This window comes from Aedes albopictus, chromosome 2 (assembly GCF_035046485.1).
Source record: "Aedes albopictus strain Foshan chromosome 2, AalbF5, whole genome shotgun sequence".
Classification (NCBI taxonomy): domain Eukaryota; kingdom Metazoa; phylum Arthropoda; class Insecta; order Diptera; family Culicidae; genus Aedes; species Aedes albopictus.
The window spans coordinates 108736944-108764703 of record NC_085137.1 but is presented as its reverse complement, the minus strand read 5'-3'; the positions used below and the strand labels follow the sequence as shown (position 1 = coordinate 108764703).

At 40.0% G+C, this 27760-nt stretch overlaps 2 protein-coding genes across 2 annotated transcripts in view; both read left to right on the top strand.

Moving 5' to 3' along the window:
• LOC115255111 (uncharacterized) overlaps nt 1-27148 on the top strand; it is a 90114-nt gene extending 62966 nt beyond the window's left edge. The window contains exon 2 of the mRNA XM_029852966.2: nt 26753-27148. Within this exon, the coding sequence (XP_029708826.1) occupies nt 26753-26824 (72 nt within the window). The 3' untranslated portion in view covers nt 26825-27148. The remainder of the gene's footprint in view (nt 1-26752) is intronic.
• LOC134289028 (uncharacterized) lies at nt 16710-19327 on the top strand. Its single transcript, XM_062855017.1, has 2 exons — nt 16710-17093; nt 17149-19327. The coding sequence occupies exon 2, from the start codon at nt 17258-17260 to the stop codon at nt 18749-18751; it is 1494 nt and encodes a 497-aa protein (XP_062711001.1). The 5' UTR covers nt 16710-17093; nt 17149-17257; the 3' UTR covers nt 18752-19327.
• Nucleotides 27149-27760: the final 612 nt, after the last annotated feature.

Sequence of the window (27760 nt, the reverse complement as noted above, 5' to 3'; positions counted from 1 at the left end):
CAGGGTGAATAATGAAATTTACATTACTTGTCAAGCTTTCTACGGGATGGTTTCATTAATTCATTTCATTATTTCATTAAGGCCGTTACAAATATTTATTTCACTTTTTGTCCCACCACTCTTTGACTGGTCGAGGGGGGGGGGGATAAAAATAATAAAGCATTTAATTTGAAAAATATTTAAAACTCATCGGATTTGTTAAAAAGTTTTGAGCAAGACCCCAAATTTTGATAAATATTTTTTTATCTGCCCCCTCAAAATGCTAAATCCAGCCAAAAATTTTTGAAGGGGGGGGGGGAGACAAAAAGTCAAAATAAAATTTGTATCAGCCTAATTCACAATAATCCAGTGGCATAACTCATACTTAATTCATGACCATTTCCGTATCAAACTTCCTACTTCTTTCTATTTACGAGGGCGCCGGTGAGTCGCTGGCATCTCGATAAATAGATATCATCCCTTCGCTGCTATCCCTTCCCATCCACATAAACGTCTTTCTTTTCGCTTCAGAGAGCGAGCAATGGCGCTTAAGCCTAGGCTTGTTAGCCAGGACACAGTGAAAATGCCTGTGCCCCATCCCGGAATCAAAAACGCCCATTGAGTGACAAAATTTCTTAGCCATGTCACTCCCAACGTTGGTGTTTAAATATACTAAACACTTACACTCACACCAACACATCTCCATGATCTACCCAATTACACTTACACAATCTGCATCTTGTCGCATCACTCGCTTATAGTGATTCCCAAATCAACCCATTCCAAATATCCAACTCCGTGCCACCTATGGGGGCGCCGGTGAGTCGTTGGCCTTTCATAAAGTAGGTGTAATATCATCACATCCTTTCCTTTCCTCGTAACGGTGAAGATGGGCGTGGCCGGCAATGGAAGTTCTCATGACTTTTTTGCTTCAACCTCTAATTGGATAGCTGTTCCTTCCCAAATAGCATTCCATAAGCAATTAGAATAGGAGTGTTAAAGTTTAACCATGCCAACTTTCAGTATTCAACTAGGTATGCAATCTACGAATTACTCCGTTACCACGCAACGCAACGCAACAATGACATGGTGATTGGGGGATCGCTCGAACAACCGAACAGTGCACAAAGTGACATAGGTTTCCATTGAAGGCGTCATGTATAATCAAATCGACCTCATCAGTATCAGCTGGAAATGGAAATGGAGCCTTCTTGATGTGCGTCCAACCAGCATCTCTTAATCGGCGAGATCCGGCTGCGTATTGCGGGGTCCATCGTCAGGAGGAGAAAATCGGGCGTCGGATCAACACACACCGACTGGAGGACGCTGCGGTGAAAAGATCCTACATCGGGGAGCTAGAGAACCGTGCTGCGGACATTCCAGCAGGTGGAACCGTAGAAGATCGATGAAGCGCCGTCAAGAACACCTTCATCGTCACCAGCGAGAATAATTTGGATGAGCTATGCACCCAAAGAAAGTGGATCACAGATGATACCTGGAAGAAGATAGAGGAGCGAAGGAACGCCAAAGCCGCGATAGAGCGAGCGAAAATACGAGGAGCCAAAGCCGTAGCCCGTCAGCGTTATTGGGCTCTCGAGAAGAAAGTGAAACGCTCATGTAGACGGGACAATAGAGCGTGGGCGGACTCCCTAGCCGACGAAGGCGAGAAAGCCGCAAACACCGGCCACATCCGTCTTCCCTACGATATCTCACGTCGCCTTAGTGGAATCAAGATGGATGCTACGATGCCCGTGAAAGACACGTCTGGACAGCTATTGACCGACCCGACTGACCAGCTGAAACGCTGGTTCGAGCACTTTGGAAACCTTGTTCAAGTGTCGGCCACGCCACCAACACATCAGCATGATCCGCCAAGGGTTCACCGCATTACCCGCGTCACCACTGAAGCTCCGATATTGCAGGAGATAGAAACAGCCATCCGTAGCATGAAATCGAACAGGGTTGCAGGGGTCGATCGCATATCCCTTTCGTGACGAACCAGCACAATCGTGCTGTTTTTCGGCATTGGTTTTACACATTTTTTTCAATTGTTTTTTACTCAAAATATGTGATGTAAATATTTTTTATGATCGAGTTATTACTCTAACTTGTATTTCTGAGCCTCAGCTTTGATTGGAATTGTTTATAAAAAATGCCACGATAAGTTAAACAAAAAGTAAACAATCACCCTAGAAGTTGAAAAAAGTTTATCTGTCGTATTTTTATAAATATTTGTTTAATCCAGGGGGTGAATTCCGGCGCACAGTTTCTTCGAAGAGAAGAAATTTTCTTCCATTGCCCACCAGCAAGGAAATTTTCTTCTCTTAGAAGAAAATGTGCGCCGGAATTCGCCTACAGGTATGCAGAGATAAAAATCGATAGAAAAAGAGTAGTTCTGCAAAACGGCGAAGAAAAAGTGGTGCTTTGTTGAAAGCCGCAAGATTTCTGGGTGGTCAAAGTGGGACCAGCACAATTGTGCTGTTCCGTCCCCAAGGCGGTCCAAGTTCCATCGGTAATTGCCTATTCTTAGGCGTTTTATGGTATAGAAGATTGATTTTAATTATTAAATCACTACAAAGTGTTAGTTTGTAAAAACTTAGACGTATAATTTCAACTCTAGGAACACGATTTCAGCTTGTACGAGTTTTTAATGGAACTTTGAATATTTGGGTGAAAAATATTACTCCATATTATCGAAATCATGAATGAGATTGGAACAGGGATTTGCTGTTCTTATTATCTTCTTTTTGTTCACTTCTATGATTTGAGTACCCTGTCAAGCTGATCTCGTGTTTCTAGATTTAAAATTATATGTACGTTTCTACAAACTAACACTTTGCAGTGATTTCATAATTACAACAAATCTTCTGTACCAAAAAACGCCTAAAAGTAGGCAATTGTTAGCAATTACTTAGAGAACATCAACCGGCTTGAGGACGGACCAGCACAATTCCGCTGGTCCCAATTTGAACCCAAAAAGTGCATAGGTGGATAAAGTAGCCGAAGTAAAGAAAGTTTTATTCTAGAGGACGTTAAGTTTATAAGAGAAAATTTGAGTTAATCATTCTTTTATGGTCCGTCACGAAAGGGATATCAGCCGAGATGCTCAAAACTGACCACGTAGTATCCGCACAACTGCTGCATCAATTATTCTGCAACACATGGGAAACCGCAACATTTCCGGTCGACTTGATGCGATGTGTCTGAGTAAAGGTACCCAAAAAGGTGACCTGACTGTATCCAATAATTGGCGGCAAGGATGGGAACACTCACTTGCAGAGCGATACACTCACTTGATGTTTTCTCAGCTCAGAAGCGTGCAATCAAGAAATTGTATGGACGACTTGTGCCTTGTGGTTTTGTCTAAAAGTTTGCCGAATAGAGTGGGGGTCGCACACGCATACCGAAGTCATGAAGGAGCTGCGAAGGCAACTCTCCACGAGGTGAGTGTAAATTACACTCACCTCGTGGAGAGTCGCTTTCACAGCTCTGTCACGACTTTGATATGCGTGTGCGACACCTACTCTATTCGGCAAACGTTTAGACAAATTCACAAGGCAAAAGTCGTCCATACACCATTTCTTGGTGGCACGCCTCTGAGCTGAGAAAACATCAAGTGAGTGTAATTCTTTGCAAGTGAGTGTTCCCATCCCTGATTGGCGGGGTATTGCGCTGCTGTGTATCGTTCTCAAAGTCCTCTGCAAAGTGATCCTTAACCGGATACAGGAGGAGATTGACGCAACTCTCCGGCGATAGCAACCCGGATTCCGTGCCGGACGATTTTGTGTGGACCATACTGTCACGCTCAGTATCATGTTGGAGCCAATCAATGGATTCCAAGAATCTCTCTACCTGGTGTTCATTGATTACAAAAAAAATTTTCGACCGTCTCAATCACGGAAACATGTGCGCAATGGTCTCTCTGAGAAAATCATCGGCCTCATTGAAGCACAATACAGGGCATTTTCGTGCAGAGGGGCTGTTCATAAACCACGTAGACCAAATTTTGGCCTTCTGAGACCCCCCTCCCCCCTCGTAGACTTTTGCCCACACAAAAATTTTGAAATTTGTATGGAGCGGAGACTTCGGCCAGAACCCACGTCCCCCCCCAAGTTTTCGTGGTTTATGAACGGCCCCAGAGTACTGCACAACGGTGTTTTGTCCGATCCCATCCGGGTCGTTGCTGGAGTGAGGCCAGGATGTATCATATCACCGCTGCCGCTCCTCATCGTAATCGGACCGCTGATACGAATGCACCACGGGAATGGTGTAAAGTATCACTAATAAACAAACAAACATCGTAATCGGAAATACCGAACCATCCTCAATTTCTTTCATGAAATAATGATTTACTGCGTAGCGGAAAAAAATAGCCCGCAAATTTGAGCGCGCTATATTTTAAAGAACACTTTTTTTAATCCGAACCGTTGTACAAATTTAACACTTTCCCCGCCATGTGAGGGGTTTGAAAACTTGATAACTTGATTGCATATAATACATGGAATTTGTATTTTCAGTTTGAACTTAACAATCATCGAGACAACCCCTTTGTTTAGTGGATTGAAAATAATCAGGTCCGTAAAAATACATTTTCAGAGCAAGTGTAAATCTCTGAAACCATAAAATATCCACAAATTTGCGTGTAACTTGTATTCATTGTGACATCCTCTTTGTTAAAATAGTTTTCAAGAACAATTGAAAGAGTTATAAATACTTAAAATTGCATATTCAGGACTGAAACTTGGAATATGGTGCGAGCGAACTTCGATTTTTCTCTTCGGGATTCTGGTGCTTGCACCAAAATACGATTTCGAATGAATTGATAATATATCTGTTGAAAGGAATTGTGTATAAAGCTCAAAATTTGACTTGCGTATAACCAACATTTTAGTAATCAGTCAAAATTTCAGGAGTTGCTTCGCCATTTTTTTTTTTAATATTCTTTCAAGCATTGTTTTGTTAATGTCAACAATTCTATTGGTATTTGCTTTTTAAAATTCTCCAATTACTCTTCAGGAAATTCTTTTGGGAATTCTTTTATTTTGTAATTCATTCAACAATGACTCTGGGAGGAATTCCTCACATTTTTTTTAGAAATGTCTTCGACAAATCATTCTACTTTTTTTTTTGGATTTTCGTCGATTTTTTGGACTTTCATTATCTATACTTCGACACGAATGCCACTCTAGTGGTAAAGTGTCTTTAATAAACTAATAATAATAATAATTATCTATACTATCCGGTATTCCTTCGCCAATTTCTTCGGAAATTCGTTTTTTAATCGCTTCTATAATTTTAATGAAAATTCTTTAGACAATTTCTTCTAGGTTTCTTCAGTAATTATGTAAAGAATTCCTGCAGCAATTCCGATTGGAATAACCTTCGGCAATCCCGATGATACTTGCATTGAAAATTTATTTGGGAGTTTCATCAGCAATACCTTTGGAAACTTTGAAAACTTTATTATTTTGGGAACTTCTTCGGTAAGTCCTTTGGAAATTGATTCGGCAAATTTCTCAAAGATTTCCTTCGAGAATTTATTTGAAAAAAAAAAACTGACGGTTCTTTAAAAATTCTGTCATAGTGATACTACGGCAATTAGTTTTGGAATTATTTCCAAATTTTATTCAGAAAATCCTTTTATGATTTCGGGAAATTCTTTAAGAATTTCTTTGTAAATTGTTTTGTGAATGTTTGTGGAAATTGTTATAGAATATATTTCAGCAATTTATTTTGAGATTGGATTTGACCAATTTTTTTAAAAAGCCTTAAAATTTTATTCAGGAATTCCACTAGTAATTCTTATATGAATTCTTTTGGCAAATACTTTGAAAGTTCTAGGGCAAATGTAATGGAAAATTATCCAGCAATTTCTTTGGGAATTTGTCAGGAAGTTTTTCGTGAATTTCATAGGATTTCCTTCGAGCATGCCCAGTTTAGAATTTCTGAATTTCCAATTCAGCCATTTCCGGAAGCAATAAATATAACTACAATTCAATCATAAAAATATCAAAAGTAATAACGATAAAATAGCCTGAGAAATTTGCAAAATGATTGAAAAAGTAATTGCTGAAATAATTTCAGAGGAATAGCCATTGAAATTCTAGAAAAACAATTCAAAGAAATTGCTGATTAAATTCCAATGGAACGACCGCAGAAATTAAAAAAAAACAACCATGCCCTCAAAGAAATGGCCATACTGCGGTCTAGCGAATACGGAGTCGTGAGTTAAAATCCCTCCAGAATGAGATTTTTTTATCTCACGATTTGTCAATTCTGTGCTTTCTCTGTCTTTCTTCTCTTTCTCTTTCTGGCAACATTCTGTGCTTTCTAATTATGTACAAGTTTTTCTCGTACATTCCTATAGGATTTCACTAGGGATTTCTCTAGTAATACCCGCTAGCATTTCTCTTGAAATCCCTACTATTCCCGTTTAGGGATTCTTGTAGAGATTTATATTGGAATTCCTTCAGCTGGAATTCCTTGAAGAAGGCCAAGAGAAGTTCCGTGAGTAATACCATGATTTATTTCTAGAGTAATCCATGAATAAAAACTCTAGAGGAAATACTGGATGAGTCTTTAGAAAAATCCCTGGAAGAATCAACGACATTTCTGGAAGTATCCTAGGAAAACTGCCTAGAAGAATTCCAGCAAGAATGGCAAGAAATCCCTAGAGGAATTCCTGCAGGTATCGTAGTAAAAATTTCAGGAGGAGACATAGGAAGCATTGCTGAAACAATGATAAATATTTGGGGATATCCCAGGAATGAAATCCTTTAGGACTTCGAGGAGGATACACCAAAGGCAAGGCTCATAGGAAGATTGCCTTGAATAATCCCAGCAAGTTTTTCAATAAATCCCTGCAGAAATTCTTAGAAGAACCCCTAAACGAATTTCGGGAGGTATTACAGCAAGAATTTCTGGATGAGTCCTAGGAGGAATTGCTGGAAGAATAACAGCAGGAAAAGCTTGAGAAATACAGCTGAAATTCTTGCAGGAAGACCAAGAGGAGTTCCTAGAGGAATTCCATGAGAAATTTATGAAAGAATCCTTGGATAAAATATCTTGGATAAAAATTCCTGATGGAATCACCGGAGAGCTTCTGAAGAAATCACAGAAAAAATATCAGGAGATATTATTAGAAGGATTCTGGGATGTATCATTGTAGAAATCTCAGCAGAAATCCTAGGAGGAATTGCTGGAGGGCACTATACAGGAATTTCTAGAGAATCCCCATCAGGAATGCCTGGGGGAATCCAAAGATAAAAACCTTGGAATACCTAGAGAAGTTCCTGCGAGAACCGATAGAGCTATTCTGGAAGAGTCTATTGCGAAGGCCCTGAAGGAATCGCAGGAGCAATTTCTGAAGGAATCTCAGGAAGATTTCCCGGAAGACAATGCTAGGATCAATTTGTATAGGAATCACTAGAAGAATTTCTGGGCATATCATAGTATGAATTGTTGGAGAAATTGCTGGAAGAACCGCAGGAGAAGGTGTTTGAGGTATTCTTGGAGGAAGGGCAAAAATAGTTTCTGCAGGAATTCCATGAGTAATTTCTGGAGGAATCTTTGGATAAAATATCTGAAGGAATTCCTGGATGAGTCCATGGATTAGAATAACCAGCCACAGAAATCCAATGTCGCGACTGTTCGTGTGACTAACATCTAGTTTGCCTCGCCCTTACAGCGTCAGTAGCGGTACTATAAGTGTCAAATAAATTTTGTTTACCAAAACAAAAGGTCCTCTGCAAGATGGGCACTTAAACATAATCAATTATTTCAACCAAAGTTATTAAAATAATTAAATAGGAAAACTGAGTACAGCGCCATTGGCGTTCTAGTGTATTTCTATTGTCCATGGAGAAATCCGTGGTAGAGCAATCAAAGGAATGCCTGCAAGAATTCCAGGAAGTTTGCCTGGAAAGATCCCAGAAAAAGCCAGCAGAAAGCTCTAGAAAAATCCGTAGCATAATTTCTGAAGCACCACAGTTTGCATTTCTGGAGGACTGGAATAACCGCAGGAATTGTTTGAGTAATCCCAGCTGAAATATCTGGAGGAATTCCTAGAACTCCAGGAGATATCATAGAAATAATTTCTACAGATATCCTAGAATCAGGAATGCCCGGGTATCCTAAGAGAAGTTCCCCTAACAAATTCCTGAAGGAATACCTACAGTTCTCCTGGAAAGAATTGGTAGAAGTATACTGGAGGAATCCCTGATGGAATGGCAGGAGGGATTTCTGGAATCTATGGGAATCTCAGAAATATTTCCCAAAAGCATTGCAGCAAGTAAGTATGCCAGGGGAAATCCCTAGAAGTATTTCTGAAGGAGTCCTAATGGGAATTGCTTGAAGAATCCCAGCTAGAATTCATGGAGGACGGTCAATAGAAGTTTTTGGAGAAATCCCCTGTGGAATTTCTGGAAGAACCTCTGGAGGAAGTCCTGGATATTGCCCGTTGTGAAGATTTATAGATTCCGACGCAAATAAATTATTAGGGTCATTTTCAGCGTAGGTGCGTTATAAATGTGTGTTTACAATGCAAAACTATCATCACATGTGTACCTAAATAACAACACAGCGTAAAATATTAACCAGGACGAAGTCTGGTACGCAAGAAAAATCCACGCAACTAATTTTCGCGCAGGAGTCTAAACAGGTTGTATCCCCGCAATAAATCATTCAAAAAATCTCTGGAAGAATCATCGAAGGGATTTTCAGAAAAAATCCCAGGGAGATTTTCAGGAAGAATTTCCGGAACAGCTTCCCTAGTAGAATACCTGAAGGTACCACAGTGAGAATTTTTGGAGGAGTTCTTAAAGAAATTGCTGGAAGAATCACAGCAGGAGTTGCTTGAGGAATCCTAGCCACAATTCCCCGAGGAAGACCAATATAAGCTCCTGGAGGAATTCCATGAGAAATTTCTGGAAGAATCTCTGAATAAAATCTCTGAAGCAATTCCTGGAAGAATCACCGGAGGAACTTCAGAAAGAATCCCAGGAAGATTGTCTTGAATAATTCCACCAGGAATTCCTGAAGGAATCCAAGTAGACATTTTTAGAGGAATCCCTAAAAGAATTCCGAGAAATATCAAAATAAGAATTTCCAAAGAAATCCTAGGGTAAATTGCTGGATTAATCTTTGCAGAAATTTCTAGTATTTTTTTTTTCCTCCCCTGTTGGGGAAATTAAGCCACTGCGTCCAATAGGCTGAACTTTTGTGGCATGTCCCGTTTTGATATTCGCATCTAGCCAGCTAATTACCATGTGTCAAGTAATCAGCTACTGCCACGGCGCGTCGTCTCCCAGTCAGGTGCAATGGAATTGATAAACTCCAAGACCTTCCCAGGTTTTGCAGACCAGATCTCACTGGGTTGCAAGCAACCACTATTTAGAAATCTTTGTCTGCCCGTGTATAAAGCACCACAACTGCAAAGCAGATGTTCCGAGGTTTCACGTTCCATATTACAGAAACGACAGATATCACTCTGAATATGGCCTATATTTTTCAAGTGATACCTGCTCGGGCAGTGTCCAGTTACTAGGCCAGTGTATGTACATAGAGCTCTCTTGTTGAGCTCTAAGAGCTTTTTGGTTTTATAAGCATTTGGTGTTATAAATCGTTTTGACTGATTGCAATTTTTGACATCCATCCAATTGGATATCACCCTCTGCTCAGCCCAGCGTTTCAGATCCATTTTAATTGTACAGTTTGATATACCACAGAATGGTTCTGGGCCAGCAAACTGTAAATTGGAACCATTTTTAGCAAGCTCGTCTGCCATTTCATTCCCTTCAATGCCACAGTGACCTGGAACCCAGTATAAGTTTACTGAATTCCCTTGGCACAGCCTGCGCAGTGAAAGAATGCATTCCCAGACAAGCTTTGAAGTACATTTGTAAGCGCACAATGCTTTTAGTGCAGCTTGACTATCTGAGAAAATGCAAATATTTGCATATCTGTATTTTCTCTCAAGGCAGATGTTTGTGCATTTCAAAATAGCAAGAATCTCTGCTTGAAACACCGTAGGATAGTGTCCCATCGCCACTGAAATTTGTATTCCAGGGCCGTAGATTCCTGCTCCCGTTTTTATTCCAACTTTTGAGCCATCTGTATAGAATTTGATTGATCCTTGACGAACAGTGGGACCTCCGACTTCCCAATCTGCACGAGTTGTGTCGTGCAACTTGTAAGGAACATCATGGTTCTCCACAGGTTTCATCCAGTCGTTAATCATTTTCATTACTGGCCTATTTTGGAAATATTGTGAAATGCTCAGGTGACCTACAAGATCACCTGGCATAAACTTTTAAACTCGTTCAAGCCTCAGCAATTCCTTTTCTGCTTCTAATTGCACGTATTCGTGCAAGGGTAGCAGATTGAGAATCGCATCTAAAGCTTTTGATGGTGTGCTTCGCATCGCTCCTGTAACAGCAATGGACGCAAGACGTTGAATTTTCGCAAGCTTTGATTGCGTGGTAGCCTCTTTTGTTTTTGGCCACCAGACAAACGAAGCATACGTCACTTTTGGGCGGATTATGGCAGTATAAATCCACATTATCATTTTTGGTTTCAAGCCCCACTTCCTGCCAATAGTTTTGGAGCATAACCAGAACGCACTTGTTGCCTTACCGATCACGGACTCAATTTGAGCATTCCAGTTCAGTTTAGCATCCAGTATCAAACCTAAGTATTTGACTCGATCACTAGGATGGATTTGTATCCCTCCAAGCCGAAAAGCTTTAAGATTGATCTTCCTTCTCCTAGTGAAAAGGACAATTACGACTTTTGACGAGTTGATGCTAAGGCCCTCCTTAATACACCATGAATGTGTATAGTTTAGAGCCCTTTGCATTCTCTCCGAAACAGTTTCTAGTATATACAACCCCATCTGGACTGCCTGGAGAATTCTAAGGGAAGTTTATTGAAGAAATATCGGAAGGAATCCATAAAGGAAGCCTAGAGAAATCACTGTATGAATAGATAGAGGTAGTACTGGAGGAATCCATGGAGAAGTCTGTTGATTGAGGTATATAAGTATTTCCGGGTGTGATTAAGTTTTGTTCAAATGTAGCATTAAAAAATATTAGAATTATTGTGGTAAGTTTTAAATTTTAGGTGACTGTCAAGGAAAAATTCTAGGGAGTGCCAAATTTGTTCTAGGGGGTGCCAGGCACCCCTGGAACCCCCCTAGCTACGCCAATGACCAGAAGGTGGCCAAAGCCGGAAGGATACGGTGGGAATGACATGTTGCAAGAATGCCGGGCAACAACCTTGCAAAGTTGGTGTTGGCAACTGATCCGGTTGTCACAAGAAGGCGTGGAGCGCAGAGAGCACGAAGGGCGGACCAGGTGGAGCGTGATCTGGCGAGCATTGGGCGTGATCGATGTTGGAGAGCGGCAGTCACAAATCAAGCATTGCGGTGTTCTGTTGCTGACATGTGGTGTCTTTATTGTGATACATATTGTGTAAATAAATATATGTATGTTTGCTTAAATAAAATTAGTTTTTGTTTGTCAAATATGGAAGATATTCAGATTCTTTATTTTTGAGACCTAGATAGTACTGATAGATAGTGTATTCGAGGTCACATGATGATTGTTTGTAAGCGTATATGTCATAAGCAACATGCCGTGGTGTTGTTTTTGGGATGAGCAACATGTATGTAACTGACACCACAAAATGACAGAATGGCAATTAACCTTCGTCTAAATTGTAATAACACTTCTCTAAAATTTAATGTATGTTAGTAAGGCTGTTGTTGCCAACGTTGCTCTATGATCTAAAATAGAATCGAAGACCATTCGCACACTGTAAATCATGCTCACTTGCTGCTGCTAATCAGTTCAAAAAGTCGATTCATGGTAGTTTGTTTCCACTTCGCACTGCGGGGATTCAGAAAAAAAATATGAATAATCATCTGTTGACGCGTGACAGGAGAAATTTTTTGCTCAGGCTTGTTCCCACGTCAAAGTGGGCGGACACGAATCACCACACCGCATCGGTCGTCGGCTCCCGGTATCCAATGCTGGTGGCGCACGTTCAGTTCATCATTCATCATAGTATCGCCGCCACCCGGTCGAGACGGGAGGTGAGGGAAAATTTTGCGGTCCCCGTCGCTGCCACCGTGTCGCTACGGTGCTGGTGATATGGACACGTAAAGTCAACATTGATTCACTTTTTTCCCACTTCCGAGGACTAAGCGATCAATCAACGCAACACCACCACATCGACGCCACACCGGTATACCTCTGTCGGTTGGTTGGTGAATGTACTTAGTCTGGGGTCACGTAATGCGTGTTTACGCGTGGCGCCGATTGAAGGCACAATTTCTTATGGGGGATGAAGGTACGCCACGGCAAACTGACGTATTTTTTGTGCCAATATTGCAATAGCATTAGAATTAATCTCATGTCAGCGTTTTGGAAGAATGCAATCAAAAGTCAAAGTGCAGAAAGAATGACATCCATTATCAGCAGCAACTTTCGTTTTCTGTAGTAATAGAAAAAAAATACGAAGATATTACAAGTATTGATAGAATAGCCCGACTTTCGAAACACAGATTGAAACGCTTGACTGTGTACACCATACCTAAGCAAAACAGGTATAATGTTAGTTTTGGCATTGTTTTACGGAGAATTTTCTCTAAACATTTTTGTCAAAAACATCTAAAAGTTGCAATTTGCAAAAACTTTTTAGCTTCCCTCAAAAACTTAATCCATGATCTAATTCTATCATGATTACCCGGAGCTCAAAGTTCTTGCTCAAAACTTCAGAAGCGAACCCGATGCAAAGGTGAGAAGACGAACATTCGATGGAGACGCCAGGTGTGTGTTTCTCTTCCCGCTGCTACTTAGTGTCTTCGCACCCGTTTTATTAATCACGATGAGACGCGAATTAATTATGCGAAAACATATGAACCTATACGTGTGTGTGTGTGTCGCCCAATGCTAAACAACTTCCAAGAGGGGAACAGACGGTGTAAATTGGGTGTTTACTGACGTACCGTGACGACGACGGCGGACAAATGAATAAAGAGACTACATTTTGTGAATTATTCGCATTTTTACGTCTAGAGAAGGGAGCCGAAAGCAGGCGAGTCATCCAGTTAGGCGAAAATTAATGTACCGGTATGCTCAGAGGAGGTTTTCATAACGAAAGATTTGGATAACAGCTGAAAGGTAATTGAAAGTGAAAGAATAAATATATCGTGTGAAAAAGGTACAGCGAAACAAGTTGAAACACGCTAACGCCGCTCAGCACTAAAGTGCATAATTTCCAGACTACACCAAAAATGTGTAACCCTTGTACATTCACAAAATCAGCTCCTGTGTCCGTAAAATCGTTAAATTCGCAAAAAATTTTGTACAGCAATCTAGCTAGGTTTACTAGTGACCTTGCAAAACAAAAAAATATCGACATTTCGCATCTAGACGAGTGTACGAGCTGTTTTTGAGAATGTGTAACTGTAACACATTTTTGTGTAGTCTGGAAATTATGCACTTATGAGTAGGGCTTACACATTTTAGTGCTGAGCGGTTTTACTGTGAACGGGGCAAAGTTTTGAAATAGATTTCAATTGTTGAACTGTTGTGGCTTTGTCAGTCTAAGAGCATTGAAACGGCTAGTTTGGCATAGCCCGACGTTTCGGTCCCGTGTATTGGACCTTTTTCAAGGGAAGCAGTCAACCGTCTCTCGTTATGCGCAAGTGCAAGTTGCCCCAAAAAGTACTAGGAAAAATTTATGTGTTTTATGTTAAATGGCATTACAAGAAGCTCCAACTCTCAAACAGCATTCAAAAACCGCATAACGAGAGACGGTTGACTGCTTATCCCTTGAAAAAGGTTCAATACACGGGACCGAAACGACGGGCTATGCTAAACTAGCCGTTTCAATGCTCTTAGACTGAGAAAGCCACAACAGTTCAACGTTTCTTCCCAGTCGTATACCTCCTTCAAATACTATATTAAAGTGGTTCAGAAAATCGTTTTTGCTCCACACGGCTTATTCGATTCGTAACCAGATTCTATGCCTTCTGGCATTTGGGGAAATGCTACGGTCAATTGAATGAAAAACGTCCTTTTCCCATAGTAATTCATATACAAACTTTGAAGGGCTTGTGCACTCTCAATTTTTAGCCAAATCAGCTCAATTTTTGGGAGAAGGCTTAGAATCTGGTTACGATTCGAATAAGCGGTGTGGAGCAAAAACGATTTTTTTGACCACGCTAATACTATATAGCAGCGTTTCTCAAACTATGGGTCGCGACCCACTGGTGAGTCGCGGGTTGATTTTTGGTGAGTCGCGAAGGCTTGGGCGATATTGTAATAAATGCCTCAATTCACTCATGGTCAATGATATTGCTTGCCATTTTCCTAATTAGCAAATACTCTTTTGGAGAATCGACAGATGAATTTCTAAATATTCGTTTTCTCCTTAATTCTATTGAGAGTTTTGTGTTATAAGTCTTAATCTGGAGTACGGTGCCTAAGGGTATTAAGAGCATCTTTGTTTTCATCGTCATAAGGGGTTTTTGTCGGCCGAATATCCTGAAACTCTACACGACCGATTCAGCTTGTTGAATTTGTTGAGGCCAATATTAAAAAAAAACATGACAAAGAGAACAAAACGGCCGAATATAGGATATTGGTTGCCTTATTGTGGAAAAAAAAACAAAAAAAAAAATAGAAATACAAAAAATTATTAAAATTCGAATTTCAACAAGAAACCTTACTTTTACCGAAATTTAGTTGAGCTAAACTTCGGGGAAATTCTGCTGAATGTCGATAATCTGAATTTTATGGAAATCAGAATAAATAAAAAGTGATTTCAATAAAAATAAAATATTATAATTGTGCAGAAGGATGTGACTAAAAATGTCAAGAGGATTCATCTGACCATTCAGCAGTACTAAAGTACTTAAAACTCCACGTGCTGTAATATTTCTATAATTTTCAACCAGATCTTGCATTTTTTTTTTAAGAGTGGCCAGGTGGAGCTGCAGGACAGCTGAAAGCAAAGCCTGGACCCTTTCCCTACTTTCCCCCTACTATGACCAATACTCACGATGGACTAGACGATGTCGTCAACTTGAGCAAAGTGTGCAGTATTTAGTATTGGGTCGTAGTAGTTATCAATAAATACAGTGTCGCTTACTGTTCCCATCCCACCCGTATTTTGTGGAAGCTCTAAAAATGTAATGTTTTGATACTTTTGAAGACTACTCAGTGACAATTATCAGAACTAGCGTTTTAGCCGGTATGGGCAACTAGTTTTTCTGACATCATCTCCAAACAATAATCAAAAAATATCCCAAGTTACATAGTGCATTCTGAAAGTTATTTCAAGTTAAATACCAATTTTGTTATGATGAACCGATGTTGGTCATCTACAGCACTGGAATCATCTTCAAATAACTCTCTTTGTGAGCTTCCATTCGATGTTGTGGACAGAAAACTTATCAGTCGAACGCCTTATGTTAATATACAGTTAATGTATCTTATGTCGTCGCTAGTCGTCTTTTGCTTCTCTGTGTTCATCTCTTGTATCCCTATGAAGTCTGAATTATCCTTATGTCCACCATATCATAACATAGTTTATATTACATTCAAATTACTACAGTTTTCCATGTTTCTAGATCCTGACAAAAGAACAAGATTAAGTTTTAATTCTGATCACACCATTGTTTAAAGCAACATAACTCCTGCTCTTTTGCTTTTATTGTCATAATATCGTCTAAGTAAGGTTGTAAGGCAAGGTCGGTTAGTTGGTTATTGTATTAGCAATTAAAACTAATACAGATCATTCATCAACTATGGTGTACTCATCCCTAACGGATTCTATAAAAATGAGAAATTAACTCATTTTAAAATAATGATTTTCTTCATAATCTTCCAATAGCAATTAATTTGAATGTTAACATAAAAGCTTCAACTGTAAGCAAACTTGTCTTATTTTAATAATGCCAACTACATTGAAAACGTCAACGTATAGAACCTGTTACGATGTCAGCCTAGTCAAGTAGTGAACCAATTCTGTCGAATTTAGTGAAGTCGCGACGTTCCGGTGTCAAAAATCCGTCTTACACGTGACCAGTGAATCTATTTGATGGTTAATCATACGTTGGAAACAGAATAGTTATGTTCTTACCTTAGGTGTTTTTATGATTTTTACTCACGATTCCTCTTCATTCGATTCTGCTGTTTATGATGCATAGTGTTTTGCTTTCGGGCGTGGTGATAGACATACTCGGAGTAGCAATTTTGCTCATGTAAAGGAAGGGAAAGAAAAAGAAGAAAAGGAAAGGATATGATTAGTAGTTGTTATTCAGTACAGTAGTTTGAAATGCTGTGGTGATACACTGGATTCAGTTTCTATATGGCTGGTCGATTCGCAAGATGAAAATATATAACAATCCAGTGTATTCACTCAATGGCTATTCAGAATGGTTCCACGGACATGGATAGCAAATCATTAAATATTGTAACATATCGGATGTGTTTTTAAAATGGTTCGTTTATGTAATGTACCCTTTCCATAAAGTACGAAAACACGCGATCGCGAGATAATGATTTACATCCCATCTTCAAGGGATCACTACAAGCTCAATGCATCATTCTAGCCCTTTAGAATATCAGCGTTGATGAAGCTGTTCAAATATTACGTAACATGCTTAGGAAAGATTAGATTTTAATTACACAAAATAAATAACATTACATAATCTTTCTGTTGAAAATAGTGGAATGATTTTCTTCAGTGCTAAGTGAGTCCCGAGTTCTCCACTGCGTACAATGTAACATTTGACGTATTTACGCACTTTCATGAAGAAGATAACTGACAACTGGTGAGATAGTGGATGAGAAGAAATCATGATGTAGTGATTAGCTAAAACTATTGATTTGTATAATCGGTCGGTTTCCTGATATGTGTACTTCAGTGAGCCAGTTAATTATTACAATGTGTGCTTAGTAGAGTAATATTAACAGTAAGTGAAAATCCAAACTTATAAGCACATATCGATTCTTTATTCTTTTCTCAGAGTATTTCCTATGATGAATTGCATCAATTGAGGTTAGGAGAGTCACATCTTGAGAGTTTCTTAATGAGACTAAAATGTAAGATTTATATTTCTTTTGTTATATCTATAAATAAAATTTGAATTGATTGCAGTCTTGAAGCTGCCTAAACAAAGAGCTGCTGTCAAGAAGTTTCATTCATCTCGAGAATTTGTGCGCCTAACAAACTTCAAGAATTTTATTGTTCCTGAGTCGATGCAGATATGGACTTCAGTAAAGCAAGCAGTATTCGTAAGGAACGGATAAAAGACCGTATCAAGCTGCTAGAGCAACAGCATCTTTTAAGAATAGCCGAACTTGACGAGCAAAGTAGGAGATCACGGGAGGAGTATCAACGAAGCGTAGAACAGATCGAACAAGCAACAAAGGAAGCTGTTAGAAGAATTGAACTTCACTATAAAGCTAAGAGGGACGCAAGATTGAGGAAGTGCAGCCGGGAAAATGTCGACGAAACAATGCCAGTCAAGTATAATTCGTTCAGTGACGGAACCCTTGCTAAGTCCCTCCATAGCCCGTCTGTGCAGATCGATAGAGTAGGTTCTGATCCGCAGTGGCCAAGTATCAATAGTGTTCAGCCGAATGTTTTTCCTTACACCGCTACCGAAAACGACGACGACGATCAGTATATAATATCTGGTCCTGAGATGCTTGATGAAATCGGTGAGATTGAAAACTTCCGCAGTAAGGAAGAGTCAACTGTGCAAACGGTAATGCACTTTACAGTCGGTGTCAAGTCCAGCTTCCAGCGTATTATTCAGTGTGAATCCTGTAGCGTAGACAAAATTCACACTTTATCAAAGTCAAGTAGTTCCCGTAGTATGGGTCAATCCGAAATGGTAAACATAGCCAGCCCTCTATGTATCACCCAAGAGAGAGCCGAATCGAGATATGGTGACGCTCAGGCAGATCTCATTTACCAATACCACTACCATCTGCCAGAACACAAAAAGTTGCACACTCGCAAGTGCAACAAAAATAATACACATATACGTCCTGCATTGACAGTCTACAAATCTCGCAAATACGCCGCTATTAAAATGAGTTCAGTGATCACGATGGGAAACAGTTTTATTCAGGCACTAATGATCAACATATTTGCTGGAGTTGAAGTGATGGACTATGCTTCCTATTACGGTAGATGTCAACTGAGAAGAACTGGCTGTATGGGGTTTGACCCAGGAGGATTAGATGTTACAGCTCAACGAAGATCGACGATGGTTATGCAAGAAATGCTAGGGTATGCTAACTACCTGCTGAAGAGTCCACAGTGCGTATGTATTCGCATCTGCGGTATATGTATGATGACCAAGTATAAAGCTTTCGGGTTCGAATATGATCTCTCATCACAGTGGAAGTGCGACGAGACCCAACAAAATGAGAGGGAGCGAGATCCAGTTACTACAGTGCCGATCACAAGAGCCATGGTCGGCTACTCCGAGTTACATCACAGATTGAAGATGCAATACAGTAGTGTGTATACCGTTCATGATTTCGTCAATACAGCTGTTCTATGTGCAAACATATTGCGGTTGTTGATATGGATAGGAAAATTATCAATTGATATAGTAGCATTCAGTGACCTCATTAACGGATACTCTGGGCATTCGAAATTTGAAGACGTTTCGGTAAAGCCTGCCGTAGGATCTCGAAGTATTGAAGGAAGTGCAAGAATAGGAACATTTGTATTAGTCAATTAGTGAAAGTTGCTGGTATGTAATGGCAACAAAAATTCATAAGTAGTTCTGTACACAACGGAGAAATCGGTACTACACGGATGGGGGTATGTTGAAAATAGTGGAATGATTTTCTTCAGTGCTAAGTGAGTCCCGAGTTCTCCACTGCGTACAATGTAACATTTGACGTATTTACGCACTTTCATGAAGAAGATAACTGACAACTGGTGAGATAGTGGATGAGAAGAAATCATGATGTAGTGATTAGCTAAAACTATTGATTTGTATAATCGGTCGGTTTCCTGATATGTGTACTTCAGTGAGCCAGTTAATTATTACAATGTGTGCTTAGTAGAGTAATATTAACAGTAAGTGAAAATCCAAACTTATAAGCACATATCGATTCTTTATTCTTTTCTCAGAGTATTTCCTATGATGAATTGCATCAATTGAGGTTAGGAGAGTCACATCTTGAGAGTTTCTTAATGAGACTAAAATGTAAGATTTATATTTCTTTTGTTATATCTATAAATAAAATTTGAATTGATTGCAGTCTTGAAGCTGCCTAAACAAAGAGCTGCTGTCAAGAAGTTTCATTCATCTCGTGAATTTGTGCGCCTAACACTTTCAACAACCTCTTACTTGTTCTCCCAAGAATCCTGCCTCGACCGAGTTGGCAGGACGCTGCCCAAACCCTCTCTGAACTGAAGGGCAGGGAATTTTCAACCAGATCTTGCATTTTAACCCTAAAAGGGATACCTTCATGGCCTCAGTTTCGTTACCTCGCTGAGTGTGTTCCATCAAAGACGAGCTCTGAAAGGCGCCTGGGGTCCAATGGACCCCAGGTATCCCTTTTAGGGTTAAAGTAGGTTTTAAAGTTCTGCAGTAGCATAAAATTTCAAAGACTTTGTATAAAACCATGTTATGTAGTATTCCGAACTGGTTACATGTATAAGACACTGGAAGCTTATCTCAAATGCTTTAGACTAAGAGTTTGCTGAAGCTGAACTTGACCTTACTTAAACATTTAAACGAAAACAGCACTATTGACGAAAACAATATTGCTGCGCATTTATTTATTAAAAAAGTCAGTCCAAATTAAAAAAAAAGTGTTTTCATGAAAATACGTGCAGGTGGGTCGCTAAATTCTATGAAAAACATAAGTGGGTCGTAAGCTTCAAAAGTTTTAGAACCCCTGCTATATAGCATAGATAACATTTGTTGTGTAGGTTGCAAGAAGAACAACATGCCGTTTTGGAGTTCGTACAACATCCTAAAAGAACGATTAAAACCAAAGAATCAAACTGGATTTGAAAATAAAATCATCACATAAATTGGCAGTAAATTGCAAATTCTTAATAAAGCAAGAACCATAATTATATCCATCATCCATGTCCATAATGATTATTTGCAAATTTTCACGGGGAAAACCCTGTTGCTGTGGCAAAAAAATCTACGCCAAAAAAAATGACCGTGAAATGCAACGAACTGTTTCCAAAAAAGGCAGTGTGCCACGTCATTTTGAGGTTTTTGGCATATAAATAATAATCATTGTAATGCCTCGTGCAAAACCATGAATTCAATTCACAGTCCAAATATCAACACACTTGGCAAGCCGGAATTGATCATCGTAATGAAAAATATAAATGCCGTCAAGTTAAATCCTCCTGGTTTTGTTTAAGATGGGTTAAGATCAGTTAGTATGAAAGGAACATGTTCTAGAGCTGTTGTTCTTTATGAATACGATGCAAATGACTAGCAAACACCTACTTATTCTTTACGCATAATTATGTGCGCTACACAAACACTGTTAAGTTTTAGGGAAGTGTGGGCTCGGACTAAATGCTCTTAAGAACACTTCGCTTGACTGACATATTTGTGAGTATTTTGGTGGTGTTTCGTATTTTTTAGGGCCCATATAGCCGAGGCGGTAAACGCACGGGTATTCAGCATGACCATGCTGAGGGTGACGGGTTCGATTCCCGGTCGGTTCAAGATCTTTTCGTAAAGGAAATTTCCTTGACTTCCTTGGGCATAGAGTATCTTCGTGCCTGCCACACGATATACGTTTGCAAAATGGTCATTGGCAGAGGAAACTCTCAGTTAATAACTGTGGAAGTGCTCATAGAACACTAAGCTTTGTCCCAATGAGGACGTTACGCCAAGAAGAGAGAGAGAGGTTATTCGAGTGCTTGGTGAGTGAGTATTAGCGTGGCGCAAAATACCACATGTCAAAAAGTTCGATGGGCCCCCTTCTCATTTCGTTCTATATGACGCCACGATGCTCTGGTCAAATTTTCAGCTAAATCCGTTAACATTAGGGCGGTGCTAAACTCATTTGAAGTTTGTATGGGAATTTATATGAGAAAACATCGTTTTTAGCATATTTCTCATAAGGGGCACTATTTTTACTTAAAACACATAACCGATTATATAGAACTATAGTCTCACATGTGTTGAAAAACTTTGTCGAAGACCGCAAAGTCATCCGAAGCTTGTAAGAAAAGATATTACACGCAGACCATCTGGTGGTGCTTAACATTTAACATGCAAAGGAATAACAATAGCAATAAAATCTCATTGAATGGGCACGTACTGTCTAGGCTATACCTTTTTTCGAAAGTGTCTGATTACGTTGCGGTCTTCGGCAAAGTTTTTCGGCATATCCCAGGCTATACACCTATAGGATCGATTACGTGTTTTAAGGAAAATTAGAACCCCTCAAAAGAAAATTGCAAAAAACGATGTTTTCCCATATAAACTCCCATACAAACTTCAAACGAGTTTAGCACCGCTCTAATGTTAACGGATTTAGCTGAAAATTTGACCAGAGCATCGTGGCGTCATATAGAACGAAATGAGAAGGGGGCCCATCGAACTTTTTGACATGTGGTTTTGCCATACAAGCTTGAGCCACCCTAGTGAGTATATTGTATTATTTTATCTTACACCGACTGCGGCTGGGCGAGATAGAGTCATTATTTATGCACAATTGTAGTGCCAGACCCAGAACAAACGATGCAATACCCACCCATCAGTTGCTTCGGAAACCACGATTGCAATCGAACTCTAGTGAAGGAAGCTAGTTTGATCACCTAGCCAGGAAAATTATGCCCGCCCGAGGTTTTCCAATCACGTATGTTTCAATCATAAAGACCCCAAATTGTGCTTAATTGATTATCTCTTCGTTTGTGTAGCGTATAAAATTAATTGTACAAGAGAAGATCGTACTGCAGTAACCTTCTTAAGTTAGTTTTAATGCTTCCACTGGTAATTCCGAAGGGGTTTAAGATTGCTTTATTGTGACTTTATGCAATTCATCAGGTTTTAAGACCGATAATTTGAGACGTGCAAGCGAGCGGCTTCAAAAGAAGTTTTAAGATGAAGTTTTAATACGTACTTACTACATGAACTGCTTCATTAAACCTAAAATGGCTTACCAATTCAATGACCAAACCTCAATAAATAATGTCTAAGAGCAGAAAACATAGAAATTGTTACGTGGGACGCCTCGTGACCGTAGACGGCAACCGGAAGAATCAGTGTCTTAAATAGAACGAATTTCGTTTGCGTTGTGTAACCTAAGCTGGCTGGTTACACAATCCATAAAAGGCCCTATGCGCGGCTACAATACGCCTTTTCACTTCATCGGAAACGTCATTGTCACATGTCACAAGTATTCCAAGATAAACAAACTCTGCAACAGCTTCATACATATCCCCACCAATCACTACCTCAGCACTAACACCACTAGGCCTGCATTTACCATGTACGTAATCTTCGTACAGTTGATCACCTATCCTCGCTGTCTCTCTCTTTAGAGGAGTATAAGCTTTCTCCACTGCCCTACGAACGATGCCGATGAGATCAATATCTTCTGCAAAGCTGAGATGAGGAGCATGCGCGACTGTGTGATGTTAATGCCATTCCCTGCTTCAATTTATCCAAAGTCACAAACGAGGTAGACTCTTCGTCTGCGATCTGAATACATGATTTTGATCCATCCAGCTTTCTGCGTATCAGCCCAATTAGTTTCACCGGAAAACCATGTTCTGGCATTATCTGCCAAAGCTCATTTCTGTTCACTGAATCGTACGCTGCTTTAAAACCATTGAACTGATTGTTAGTCTGCAGGTTATACTTCTGAAATGTGTCTAGGATCATCCGCAGGATAAACATTTGATCCGTTGTTGATCGTCCCTCACGAAAACCAGCCTGGAAACCCTCCAGACATTTTTCCTCCGGGAACTTTTTCCGGCAATTTCTTACTGGATTCTTCAGAGAGGTCTTAATGAGATCCTTCGAGGAGTTAATCCTGAATTCTTGAACGAGTCCCAGAAAGAACTTATGGAAAAACCTAAGAGAACATTCTTCAAGGAATCTCCCAAGAGGGAAGAAAAACTCCTTAAGGAATCCCAGTAGGAACTTTTACAGGAATTTCAAAAGGATTTCATTTAGGAATCCCAGATGCAAGTCCTAGTCAATTACAGGAAAAAAAAATATTCAGGAGGAGTTCAAGATGGAGCTCAGGGAGGAATCCGTCACCTGGAGTAATCCAAGAAAGGGCTCCTGGAAAAATTTCAGAAGGTGGAATCCCCAAATAGAGAAATCTTGGAAGCAACTCTTTGAGGATTTCTAGAAAGAACTCCGTAAGGAATCGCAGGATGAACTCATAATGGAATCCCTGAAGAAACTTCGAGAGAAATGTCCGAAGGAACTCCCGAGGATTCCCGAAAGGAATTCAGAGAAACCGAAGAAGGAATCTCTGAATAAATCCCGTTAGAAGTTCCTGGAGGAATTTCAGAAGGATCTCTTCAGGCAATCCCGGAAGGAATCCGTTTGGGAATCTAAGGGGCGATTTCTTCACCCTGGTTTAACCGTTTAGCTAGGTTTAACTGTATGGGTAAGCCTGGCTTACCGGTTAAGCCGAGGTGAAGTAATCGACCCTAAGAAGATTTCTTTGGCTTCTGGAGCTGGGATGAAAACATTCACTTTTTTTTCTTTTTCTTGGCGTAACGTCCTCATTGGGACAAAGCCTGCTTCTCAGCTTAGTGTTCTATGAGCACTTCCACAGTTATTAACTGAGAGCTTCCTCTGCCAATGACCATTTTGCATGCGTATATCGTGTGGCAGGCACTAAGATACTCTATGCCCAAGGAAGTCAAGGAAATTTCCTTTACGAAAAGATCCTGGACCGACCGGGAATCGAACCCGTCACCCTCAGCATGGTCATGCTGAATACCCGTGCGTTTACCGCCTCGGCTATATGGGAAAACATTCACTTGTACTCAGATACACTCACTTGCTATTATCTCACCTCAAAAGCATACAAATAAAAAAAACAGAGTATGGATTTTAACCTTGCAATTTTATCTGAAAGTTCGCCGAATAGAGTAAGAGTCGCAAACGCATACTGATGCCGTAAGAGACCAATGAAGGCGACTCTCCACACGATGAATGCACGATTTTAGTATACGTGTGCCTCCCTTACGTTGTTCGAAAAACTTTTAGATAAAACTACAAAGTAAATCTCCTCCATATGTTTATTGATTGCAGGCTTCTGTGCTGAGAGAATAGAAAATCAGTGTACCTGAGTACAAGTGAGTGTTTCCATCCCTGCCCGGAAGAATCACACGGAGAACTTCTGGAAGATTTCTGATCAAACGCCTGAGAAGACGTAGAAGGATCTCCTGGAAGAATCCCAGGCTCGGAAATCTATCCGGAATTTCTCTCGAAGTTTCTTGTGAAATTCCTCCAGGTATTCTTCCTGCGTTTGCTTCAAGAGTTCCTTCTGGAATTCCTCAGGGAGGTCATTCAGAGATTCTTACATAGGTTTATTCAGAAATATTACAGAGGTTCCCTCTGGGATACTTCCGGATGTTTCTTTTGAGATTCTTAAAGAGGTTCTAGAAGTTCACTCCAAGATTCCCCCCGAAGTTTCTTCGAGGTCTGCTTAGTGAACTCCTTCTTTGGGTTTGTTGACGTTTCTTTCAGATGTTTTTTCTGTGATTCCTTCAGTAGTTAGATTCCTTAAGGGATTTATTCTGTTATTTCCGTAAGAGCTCTATATGAAATTCCTCCAGGAACTTCTTACGGGATTCCTTCAGAGATTTAAGGAATTAATTATTCTTATTTCGGCACCTACATTTCAAAAGGGCGTAACTGCATTTCAAAACAGTACCTTCTTTTGAAGCTGTGGATCGTATTTCTTATTTCCCATGAAATCCATCCCCACTATCAGAAAGAGGGGGATTTTAGCTTTCTTTTAGTGCTTATAGATTGTCCAAAAGATTGAACATACGATCCACAGCTTTGAGAGAAGGCACTATTTCAAAAAGCAGTTACGCCCTTTTGAAATGTTTGTGCCGATTTCTTTTTACATTCGTTGAGGAGCTCTTTCTGAGTTTTCTTCAGAAGTTCTTTCTAAGACTCTTCCAAGAGTTCCTTCATGGGATGGCAAATCTGAAGAAATCCCAGGAAGAATTCCTGGGGGAATATCGGAACGAAAACCTGGAGGAATCGCGAAACAAATTATCGAAAGAATTTCGAGAGCAACTCCTGGTGCAATATCGGGAGGAATTCTTGAAGGAATTCCTGGAGGAATCATGAAAGGAATTAACAGTTTCATGACAAGGAAGGGGTTGAAAATCTATCTATCAATGGAAATATCATGGGTTCATTCACATACAGTTTCGGACATTAAAGCCAAAGCCGTTTTCTCATACATATTAGTCAACTTTAGATTGGCATATCTCAACCTATTGTTTTAATTTTTCTGTGACAAACAAAACATTTTAATTTTTAGAAGATATTGTAAAAGTTCGGTGATAACTATTGATACAAAAGTTACAGATAGGTTGAATTTTGACAATAAAAATGCACCAAAACAAGAGAAAATATAACAAAAAATGGCGAAGTCAAATCATGATGGTCTCTTCAGCAAATCAATTCGTCATCACCCAAGAAACATCTTTAGTTTCCCTCTCTTTCGTTAATATCTCAGCTGTTTATTTGAAGTATGATTGTCTCCTTGCATAGAACGATGGCCAAAACAATCGTCTTTGCAATAATTGAAAGAGAAAGAGAACAAAGAGAGCCTCTCAAATGCAGATAGGACCTATTGAAATGTTTGGCCCGAAATGTTTTTAGGTTCGTCACAGAAATATGGAAACAATCGGTTGTGAAATAACTGAGATATGGCAATCTAAAGTTGACTAGTTTGTATGGGAAAACGGCTTTAGTGCATTTTTATTGTCCGATATTGTACGTCTCTGGTAGTTAGTTTATTGGCCAGTTTAGTGACGGTTCCGCTGTGAACCACACATTCTCGAGGTATGACACGCGTGTTTGCCATTCCATTTTTACGAAAAATACATAACAAAAACCGCGCTTACTTAAGGTTATCTAGACAGGTGTTCTCTTTACTATAACCACTTGGGCTATGCCATTTTGCAATTTTCAAGTGTCGTATAGACAAAAATCTAAAAGCGAAGAGAGGGTGGTTGGGCGATTCTGAGATGATGTTTATTTACGACCCCAGCTGATTATCTTCTATTTAACTAAAGAATATTCAAAATTCGGTCCAATGCCAGCGTCTCTAGATTTACCCAACGTTCCCTTTTCATCCAGTTATTAAATTTACGAACATGTCATGCAGAACAACTAATCCATCTTGAAAGCACATATTTAGTCACGCTGATAAGCTGCTTTTCTATACACATATTTAATTTGCGTCAAAAGAATTCCACCAGACGAGCGTTGCGGACTTCTACAAATGCTATGCAGTCATAGACCCCGCCATTTCCTCCACCAGGGCTACGACGATGAGTCTCCAGCGCCAGCCTACCTAACTTCCGCTCCAGCATAACTTAATATGATGCCGCAGCCTGCAGTTATTAATAAAGTCTGACTAGACAACGACTAAGCATATTTTCATTAAATTTTCTCCAGGCGTCTCTCGTGTGCACTTTCCTCACCTTATCCCGAATTCTCACACGTTCGTTTTTCCGTTTCTCTATCTTCTAGGTAAGTGCCGCCACATCCTGCGCTGATACTTGGCAGCCGTGCTTCCAAGCAGTTAGAACTTGGCTTGTGTGAACTCTGCGAGCATATGCACATACATATTGGAACAGCAAACAGGCGACCTCCACGAAGGCGGAGGAGACGATCAACACCGAGGAGAGGTTACAACTCGTAAATGTACCCCACTATCTGTGGGGCCAGATACACGCGGCGACGCAGCAGCAAAGGTAAGTGCGGGAAACTTTGCGAACAAATAAAATACATGTGCCAAGAACTGTTAAGATTTCTTTTTTCTTCGCCTCTGGCTCGTAGATTTGGTTCATGCGAGGATTCATACCTGTAGGAAACAATTTCCCACTCCGTTTCTGGCGATCCTTGCTCCTGTAGAGATACCATCTGGAAGAAGATGGAAATCAAGACATATCTTTAATGTCTCCGAATATCCGAAAAAGACATCGTATTTGTTAAGCAACTAAAGAACAAGAAGAACTAAAATCAGTGTACTTCCCCTGGTGAACAAGTTCAAATGGGAACCCTATTCTGCTGAGCAGTCCTGAGTTTTATTAATGCTAACGCTACGATTTGGGTCCGTCGTCGTAAGCGCACGATTCCGGACGGAATTTGTATTCAAACTACAGCAGTTAAGAGTTCGGTGAAAGTGTGTTTCATGTCCTCCTGCTGGTGCTGGCCCGGAAACGAACACACGAAGTTTTGTACAATAAGCATAAACGAAACATAATATTGCCGGCTTGGAGCAAAATGGCAACAACACACATATGGAATTACACTACTTCCCCTGTTGGCATAAATTCATTTACTGCTCGCCTCCGCCCGGTATCGTCGTCGATTTTCCCTCGTTCTCCAACTTTTGTGATATTGCACTTTCCCTCAGCCATCGTGGTGTTGTCGGTGTGTGGTCGGCGGTGCAATGATCCTTGTTTGGGTGATGTTGTAGGTGTGTGATGTTCCAAGTGAAGCAAGGAAATTTTATCCTTTCCAACAGCAAGCCAT